The sequence below is a fragment of the Bidens hawaiensis genome, unplaced genomic scaffold (assembly GCF_021521415.1).
Source record: "Bidens hawaiensis isolate Kalapana, Puna unplaced genomic scaffold, B.hawaiensis_p1.1 tig00034269_1, whole genome shotgun sequence".
NCBI classification, from domain to species: Eukaryota; Viridiplantae; Streptophyta; class Magnoliopsida; order Asterales; family Asteraceae; genus Bidens; species Bidens hawaiensis.
The window spans coordinates 38771-49068 of record NW_027495925.1 but is presented as its reverse complement, the minus strand read 5'-3'; the positions used below and the strand labels follow the sequence as shown (position 1 = coordinate 49068).

Below are 10298 nucleotides of genomic sequence, written 5' to 3'. Positions count from 1 at the left end.
TTACGCTAAACCGGCTCATTATAGCACGATTCATTAGGTCATATCGAAAATCGCTGTTTGGTCCAAGTATTTCACGACACTGGTATTAACAAGTTTCGTAAAGACATTAGACATGTATAATGTATTCTTCAACCATCATTTCTAAAGTAATTCCCATAGCTAGTATTCTTCTTTTACCCATGTTTATGAAACTATTTATAGTAAAACTTTAATGGTCCTCAATTTGCCTTTTCTTTTTTAAATGATTTAAAAGAAATGCTAATGTGATAAGATAAAAGAGTCATGAAGCCATGATAAGAAAATAGGAACATAGGGTAAGGGGTTGGCCCATAAAAGGCCCAATTAGGCCAGCAAATTCTTGGTTATAAGGGCCCTGGGCCCACCTTCCCATAACTTGATATAGACTTGCAATTATTGCCATTTCCTTTTCTATCATCCAACTACAAGTACCATATTGATTATTATTATTATGTAATTATTAGATCATGGTTAGTCAAAGTTAGGTATATCCAGGCATTTTACGTTATGTGACGACTAGTCAGCTTAGTCAACGCTAGGCACATTTGAGCATTTTACGTCACGTGACGCCTAGTCAGCTTTTAGGCATTTTATAAAAAATGGGTGTAGTAAACGCCTCTCCCCTCCCCCCCTCTCTCTCTCTCTCTCTCTCAAAGCCCTCAAAATTCGAGCCAACACAACGTTACGTACATAACACTCCTCACCATAATGCCATCTATAATGCATAGGGGGCGGTGTTCCTGGTAGGGATGAGCAAATTCGGTACCGGTACCGAATTGGTACCGTCGGTACAAAATCGATACCAAAGTTTTGAGTCTCGTGATCAGTACGGAACCGGTATTTGCAGAATTTTTATCTTCAATACCGATACTGAACCGAATATTTCAGTACCGATACCAAGAATGGCTTTTTCAGAATCGGTATTTTCGGTACCGAGCTCATCCCTAGTTCCTGGGCATTATGGCTCCAAACGCCACATAATGCCGTCCACTACAAATGGTCTTAACATCAATAAATATGACCATTATCCATTATCAACCGAAATGGTAACCCATCATTAGAAAACACAAGTACCCATTAATACTTTGCTAACCAACAAGATCATATCTGTAAAAGCTAAAGGCATCTGCTAGTCAGACTCAAAACGCTTACCACCGCACTACTTATTGAATGCTAAATTTTAATGTATAAAAAGTGTGACCAAACTAAAATCAAAATAACATGAAACACAACACATGATCCATAGTTTCTTTATGCAATAATGCACCTTTATGAAGTAATAAAAAAAAGTTGCACTAGCATCATGAGTTCATGACCCAAAAACTCAAGAAAAAGATACAACAGAAACAAGAAACGCGGTTTTACGAAAAGATTTTACCACCGCACTACTTATTGAATGCTAAATTTTAATGTATAAAAAGTGTGACCAAACTAAAATCAAAATAACATGAAACACAACACATGATCCATAGTTTCTTTATGCAATAATGCACCTTTATGAAGTAATAAAAAAAAGTTGCACTAGCATCATGAGTTCATGACCCAAAAACTCAAGAAAAAGATACAACAGAAACAAGAAACGCGGTTTTACGAAAAGATTTTAAAGCAAAAAAGACGAAAAACTCCTTTACGGCTTTCACAGAAACTCATCTGCAGATTATTTACAGAAATCACCTTTTGTGTTCGAGTTCAATTCTGTGATCTTTGACGTGTTACCAAACAATGGATTCAATACCCGTGTTACATTTGCCTACTTCTATGTATTGTGGATACACTACGTTAAGAAATCAAGAAATCGTAAGGTAAAGCAAAGCAGCTATTAAAAGTGATATTAAGTATCTACGTGGAATCCGGCTGCCACCAGACGGTATTGAATGAGGACCTACTAAATGCACCGATCCAGTAATTTCGTCCCTCAATTTGATGGTTGACGAGCCTGAAAGCATAAAAACAAAATATATATTAATAAAAAAATCAAGACAAAATAAATGTGAAGATAGACGGGACCGCCATATAGGAGGCCAATCCATGTGCACGTGGACAAGTTTGGTAAACGGGAAATAGAAGTCCGCCTAAAAAATAAGTGGAGAAATCCGCGACAACCAAAGGCTTAGATTTCTCCATTTGTCAACTAAAATGCGGACGGTATTAAAATAGTTATATAATTATCATATCTAAAAGGTATTCAGGTGTAATATTATTCTCTACATACAAAGTCTTTACGTAACCCTACTAGACACGCAGTCAATATACAATACAATTACCGTATCTAGAAGGTATTCAGGCGTAATATTATTCTGTACATGTAGAGTCTTTATGTAACCTATTAGAACGTAATCAATAAGTCGACATACGTTTAGCTAAAACGGCATGGTATAGATTAAGGATACGAAACTTGTTCATGACATCATACATCACACTTTCCAAATCTCATATTTCTTCGCCTTGCAAGTTTGTCGAGTGTGTAGAGACTATGAGTGAAGGCAAGATAACTCCTTTTTTTTCCTTTTTAGTTTTACGCCATTATATATACGATGACATTTCTTTTTAGTTACCCTTGTTCCCATTGGCATCGACGTCTTGACTAGCACCCAAAACAATAACTATCATATTTTTCTATAATTACTAGTTAAAAACTTCGAGCGTTCAATCAATTTTCTCTAAAATTTGAATAAATCTATATTAGAAAAGTAACACGAGTTCCACACTTATCATAGCATTAAGCACGCATGAACTGAACACATAAAGCAATAAACGAACACAAGGGTTTAACATGGTTGCACTAGGGTTTATATTTTATTCAAAGTGCTCAAGAGAATTATAATGGCTTATCATCTATTTATAACATTCAGATTGGGGTTACAAACTCAAACTCAGATGTGCGTAATTAAGTTAAAATTAGCATATTCAGAAATCAGGATAAGAAAATAAAACCGAGATATAAAATGCAGTGTAAAATTAGTAAATTCAGATATCAGGGAAATAAAAACATAAGAAAATAAGCTAAAACTGAATCGCAACTTACAATTATACTCCGTCCATCCAATTGTTTGGTTTTCAAGATCATACAAAACCAGCTTATTTGATAGTACGAGATCTGCAACAAAAAATAGCACTCAGAAATGACTTAGGTGTTAAAAATCGGATATCCTACAGTTAATCAAATTTACTGCAATTTAATGCGTAAAATGAACATGTCTTCTCAGTAATTGTAGGTACTGTCTATTGTCTAATATAGCTTAAATTCAAATTATTTACCATGTAATTATAAAATGTTATTAAAGAGCCTGCACCGATAGTGAAAGGCAAAAGAATAAACAAAACCTAACAGTTAAAACTGTTTTACGCTTCATTCATACTAAAAACAGGTGTTGTTGACTTTGAAAAACAAACGTATTGCTTTTACATTCAGCTTCAAGATTAAATTTCCAATTAATCTCTGCACTTTAGCATTGCAAATGTCATATTACTCATGCCTCTAACATGAATTATGAACTTGAAAATAAATATTAATGATGCTCAAAATTATTTTAATTTACTTATCAAATGTATATAATTATTTTTCATACATATTTTTTGGTTTTTCCATTACGCAATAAAAATAAATCACTTAATGTTTACACCAAGTCACCATATCTAGTGTTAACTTTCAACGGGTTCATATTAAAGTAAAAAACAAAGAAATGATTACATAACTAAAACTATTACTAACTATGCTTATATTGTCTTAATAGAAAGCATTCTTATAAGAGATTTAATTTGAAAGTTCTTTGTAGCATTCATTTAAATTTGAATAGAATGAAATATGAAATAGTGTAACATGAAAATGAATGGAGTAAACGGAAAAATCATATTTGAATTGTAAGGAAAGTGACAGGATAGGTAGATTTTTAGATAGGGTGTCAAAAATATGTAATAATGGAAAACAATAAAGTTAAATGTGAATTAAAAAATAGATATGAATGTCAGCAGTTGGTGCTTACTTCTTAAAGGGTTACAGGGAACAATAATCTTGTATGACAAATTAATAATATAAGCTTACCTCCCAATAAAATTGTGTCGGTTGTACTTAATGAATCCAGACCATTGTTTTGCCAGCCAAAACACAAGGAATCTTCCTGCAAGATTTTTAAATAAAATATTGATGTTAATAACCAAGCATAAAGGGAGATACTTTCCTTTAAACTCTATTTTATTTTTTTACACAAAAAATAAAAAAAATAAAAAAATCCAAGCGGAAATACTTACAAAGGCGAACAAATAATCTTGAGGATAAACCGTCAAAGAAAGTGAGTTTTCAAAGTAAAATGTAACTGCTGGAAAGCCATCATCCACACTGCAAACGTAAAAACAAAAGTTAGCAAATCATTCTACTTTTTATTATGGTATGGGCAACACATTTGGTCGGTTGGTCCAAAACACTTCTTGCCTAAATTTTTGTATGTATATAGTATGTCAAATATGATTATATAAGTTATATATTTAAATAATAATCTAATCTTTTTAATGAAACGATTTAGGAGGTATATGTATTGAAAATACGCTTTGGATGACTTTTGACCCGTTTGATCCCTTTTTCTATAAAGCTAATTACTTTCATTATACCCACATGACTAGGAGATAAAGCAATACCCTATTCAACCATTCATAAGTGATTGGATGACTTTCAACCCGTTTGACGCATTTTCTTGTCAGGTATTTATTATTATTAATTAATATTATTTTTTACCCACATGGCCCATTAAAGATTAAAAAAGATATCAAATTGCAAATCACTGAACTTTAGTAGGAAAGATAATGCTTTTATACAAAAGTTTATGAAAATAAAATGTTCTGTTTAATAATCAAGCATGCAGGCACATTAACATAAGGGCTCCATATCTACTGTACCTTCCAGAGAATTCAAAGCATGTATACTGGTCATGAAGAGTGCGCAATCTCAAATCCGGCTGCCCTGCAACTATCTACACGAAAAGAGCCGAAAATATAAACACAGAATATGACCCAACTTCTAAATAAAAACATTTTTTTTACAAAACTTATAGTATAATGCATAATAAATTTCACCTCGTTCACCATGGACTTGTAGATTGCATCTGGAAGATAAGCCAAAGTTGTACCACTATCTATTATTGTTCTTCTCTTGTCCCCTGAACCATTTGTACTCGTTGAAAGATTCAAAAACTGGGCACCAACTTCGATTCTCATAACATTGGCAGCATAATGAGGCCTGTTAAGTGACCAATATTAACTTCAATATGTGCACGAATATAGGATGAGTATCATTAAAGAACTCTTAAATTGTTTAAGAACTTGAAGAACTCTTTATAACTAACGTTTTTTATAAAAAATTTTTGTATGTTAATGTTATTTGAGTGAATTTTTATCACTTTTTATATCTACATTTACGATTACAATTATGAAAATTAGTTTTTACACATATCCAAATTTTTATTTACATATATGTAAATTTATTATTACATAAATTTTACACATATATAAACCTGTGATTTATATATGTAATAAATTTTTTTATATAAAATATGGTAAAACTAGTCTCAAACAATGTTAATATATGAAAAAACTTAAAAAAATGTTTAGTTGTTATGAGTTCCTAGAAGTTCTTAACTTTTTTGGAGTTCTGAAATGATACTAACCCAATATATATATATATATATATTGTGCAGAAAGAGAGAACTGCCACATACTCATCTTGGATCAAAGGTGTTGAGTTAACCTTCGGCTGAACAACATGCCCAATTGCAAAAATACCGCCACCATTGTCGCCATCTAAACAATGTGCAAACATCTGTTTCACCTTCCCGGATGAAGCCAACTGTGATATTATGGATGAGTTTGATTTTCCAAAACCAAGTATTCCATCAAGTGCTTCATCAGAAGAACCGAGGTTACCAGATTGTCTTGCACCACACCTGATTATGCAACATTGTACAGAAGCACCGGTTACTTAAGTAGAAAGAAAAAGAGAAAACAAACAGAAGCATTTAAGATAACATCACTGCTTTCCGCTCTGTACTTACTAATATAACAGTAACAAAATTAGAGGATTTTGTAACTTCTCAATCAGTTATCCTATCCAAACATCCTAAAATCGACATGTCAGTTAACTGAAAGTTCTCTCTTAATTATATATTTCTTCAAATTCCAATTTCACCCTTCTACTTTGAATAGCCTTTCATAATATATTCATTTCTTGTTTACTCATCACATTTGTAAATTTATAAATACACAATTCTGACAAAGTAATGTTTTTCGTTATATTATAACCATAGTTATTAAGACCTTGCTTCTTGCGCCTAGGCCCATTTTTCAGGTGAGGCTCAATATATTCGCTTCTAGTTCCTAGGCGAGTGCTTCGTCATTGTCTATTCCAAGAGCATGAGAACATAAAAGCCGAGTAAAAGAATGCAAGGTGTGTTATTGAAACTTAGATCTAGGAGAAGTCAAAGGTATTATATTGATACAATTTGTAATTCAAGTTTTGGAATCACATTTGAATCTTGACTATTTTAGAACTTTTGGTACTAATTAGATGATACAAAATGTTATATAATAACTTCAGTTTATTTTATTTGAAGAATAGTATTATTTTTCATGTACATAATATATTTTAATGTTTTATTTAAGTGCGCTTATTTTTCCTCATGCCCTTGCTTTTTCTGCGCCTTGCGCCTAGGCCCTAGGCGAGGCCTATACGCCTTGAGGCGCCTTACGCATTTGATAACTATGATTATAAGAAAAGCAAATAAATATAGAAATGAGTAGTATAATGTATAAACTAATTTTATTTTTCATCCCTTCAGTTATCATACAATGACCAAACTAAAAATATTAATATAAATAACTAATATGTCGCAATATAAATGATAGGTAGAAAACAAAAAGTACAAGCATTAAAGTTCAGAGATTATGTATACTTTATATTTTAAAACTTTGTTAAATTTGAATAAATCATCATTTATGATTGACTACATAAATAAACATTTGAATAACTTACATGTATCTCTCATCTTTCTCTAAAAAAGTGCTTGTGTAACGCACGTGATAATAACCTAGTTTGATATAAAAACCTATAATAAGCATTTAATATCCAAATATAGCTATTCTAGTTGCAGGCATCATTAATAAACATGAAAGAGTTAAAAACATACCCAAATATAACACTTCCATTTGCCAGTTTAGTTTCCAAGTCACCCGACACACTATCATACAGAACAATATCCATTACAAAGTAGCCAAAACTATAGCTCCCATCGCCATAAGTCTCGGTATATAGACACGATGCGTTGGGCTTACAACCAGTAACCGCACCGCCATTGATCTCTGCACAAAACTCCGAAGCACATGTAACTGGTTTTGATGTGATTGAATCTTCTGGATCGTATAGTGTAAGTTCCAGCTGTTTGAAGCATTGTAAGTCAAAAATGTTGGCGTTCATATGCATATAATCATTTGGATATATACAGAAATATTTACAAACAGTTTAGGTTAAACAAGAATACCCCGTGATAGCCTCGTTTCGGGCATTCTCGGCATTGTATACAATTGATCCACATTATATCACTTCCGGTGTCTACTTGTACATAATATTCCTTTGATGGTGTTCCGATTCCTATTCTGGCATAGTACAGACTGCAGATATATGGTTTACATGTCAGAAATTGTCGGGCTGTAAATATAACATAGCATAAAATAAACTATGAAATCATCATCATTGCATTTATGTATTTCATTGATTTACACGGATAAAAGTACCAATTTAGACCTAATTCTCATAATTAATTCAATGAAACCTAATTAACTAAGTTCATACTCCAATAACATAATCACAGTCTAATTCCAGCTTACAAAAGCCCTAACTCTCAGCCGTTAAGCAAGATCATGTAAACCTAGATAATAATAATAATAATAATAATAATAATAATAATAATACACAATAATATCAAGCAATTGTATCAATTTAAACCTAGTTCACATAACTGATTCAACTAAACCTAATTAACTCAGCTCTTACTCCAATTCCACCTTACAAAAGTCCTAATTCTCATCAACAAGCAAGATCATATAAAACCAGATAAAAAAACCCAAGATAATACAAACCCAGATGAAAAAACACAAAATATCACAAAATAACACAAACCCAGATCAAAAAACAAAAAATAATACAAACCCAGATGAATAAACCCAAGATAACACAAACCCAGATCAAAAAACACAAAATAACATACACCCAGATCAAAAAACACAAAATATCACAAAATAATACAAACCCAAAATAACATAAACCCAGATCAAAAAACGCAAAATAACACAACCCCAGATCAAAAAAACCCAATAATACCAATCAATTGCATCATCCAATTGCATACTTACCCCACAGCATCAGGGCGGCCAGTTCCACCAAGAGGCAGATCAACACCTGAAGCGAGAATCTGAAGGTGCCTGAGGTTATCGTGAGCTTTAAACAGGCTCAGTGAGCGTTCCTTGCCGGAGAATTTGGAGTTCACGCCGAACACGGCGCCGCGGAAGTTGTCGTCGTTGGTTGCAGTTATGGAAGCTGAAGAAGAGATTGATATTATTGTTATTATTATGGAGAGGATTGAGATGGAGGATGACGTCATTGTGTAGATCGCCGGTGACGGAGGAGTGGAATTGGAGTCGGAAAATAATAAGACGACTCGTCGTGTGACTGCATATAATAATAAAAATAATAATATTATTATTATTGTTGTTGTTGTTAATAGAAAGTTTGTTTACCGGTTATCTCGAGCTTAACGGATCATAACTTCGTTAATTTTATGTTCGTTAGTTTCTTGTTGAGGTGACAATTTTTTATTAATAAAAAACATGTTGTGGGTCCCTCACCGTCTTCTTTCTCTAACATAAAACTCCAACAACTTATTTTACCACCACCCAGGCACACATCACCCAACTAGAATCACTAGCCACCATCTACAAAACCTTAACAATTTTGTTGTATTCCTTTCTCATTAACTTCACCACATGATCTAAAGCTTCCCTTGCTTGCTTATTTGTATGCGTAACATCCTTCGACCTCCGCTACGCTCCCGTTGCAACCGTAGCATCCGCCTTATTCATCAAATCATCATCTATGTTATCTTCATTGTAAGTAGCAACGTTTGGGTTCAGGCATGAGTTAATGGCCCTAACATGGCTCCGGTTGCTGTTTTTCACTCGATTCAGATTTAAAACAAGTAAATTATGGTTCAGGCACGACGCACAAGGAGGCGGGCTATGTGATGATGTGTTGTTTCGGCGGACAAGGAGGAGGCGCATCTATGGAGAGAGGATGAGGAGCATTTGTAGCAAAAGACAGTGTCTTCCGACGGCCAACGCTCGTAGACGCGAGACAAGTTGTGTAACACCCTAGGCAAATCTCACATTGGCCGTTGACAGGAGAGATCCTTGGTTCATAAGTAAATGCCCCGCCTTTTAAATTACCAATGCGTTTTGGGCTTAACGGTAGTGGACGAGAGGAGAGCTCCACAGTTAAGCGTGCTCAGGTAGGAGTGACCTCCTAGGAAGTCTCCACCTGGGCAACCAAAAACAAATCCGTGAGCTCTTCGTGGGCAAAGTGGACAATATTGGTGGTGTGAGGGGCCGGATGTTACAAGTTGGGTAGAAACATTGATGGTGGGGTGGAAACAGAGGAAGCAACAAGTGCAGAGTCGCTAGAAGTTGTTGAGGAGACATACTTTATGGAGGAGCTTCTGTCCTTTGATGTGCGATAAGGTGGCTTAGGTAGGGTGATTGGTACTGGTGGTGCTAGTTAGGTAGTGGTAGTAATGGAGGTTGTTGAGGTTTTATGTTTAAGAAAGAAGGTGACGTGGGAACCATAACCTAATTTTTATTAATAAAAAATTCCACGTTAGTAAAAAAACTAACAAAGTTAAGGTCCGTTAAGTTCAGGAGTGTTAGAGATAAATAGGGTGAAAGTTGAAAGTAGTGAATAACAAATCGAAAGTTGGAAGTATTAAAAACTAATCTCTCTTACCAAAGGCACTTACGACTTTGAACCATGATAATAATATTCATCTCAATTTAAAAAATAAGATAAGAGGTCACAAAACTATAATATTATCCCAACAAAAAGTAAATTTACTAAAATCTATCGTTATGGTTATGCTTATTATCTATTAATCATGCCATCACCGATGACGCCCCATAACTGCAGCCTTGGCTCAACGCCCCATAACTGCTCGGGTACCTTGCCACACCATTTTCTAGTCGCTACCATA

At 33.9% G+C, this 10298-nt stretch overlaps 1 protein-coding gene across 1 annotated transcript; it reads right to left on the bottom strand.

Annotated features, from left to right (window-relative positions):
• Window positions 1-1559: 1559 nt before the first annotated feature.
• On the bottom strand, window positions 1560-8686 carry LOC143585993 (aspartic proteinase 36-like). Its single transcript, XM_077067645.1, has 10 exons — window positions 8413-8686; window positions 7542-7671; window positions 7191-7438; window positions 5727-5951; window positions 5086-5248; window positions 4909-4982; window positions 4267-4354; window positions 4061-4136; window positions 3044-3115; window positions 1560-1954 (listed from the first exon to the last, which is right to left on the bottom strand). Exons 1-10 carry the CDS (start codon window positions 8658-8660, stop codon window positions 1806-1808), a joined length of 1473 nt encoding a protein of 490 aa, XP_076923760.1. The 5' UTR covers window positions 8661-8686; the 3' UTR covers window positions 1560-1805.
• Window positions 8687-10298: the final 1612 nt, after the last annotated feature.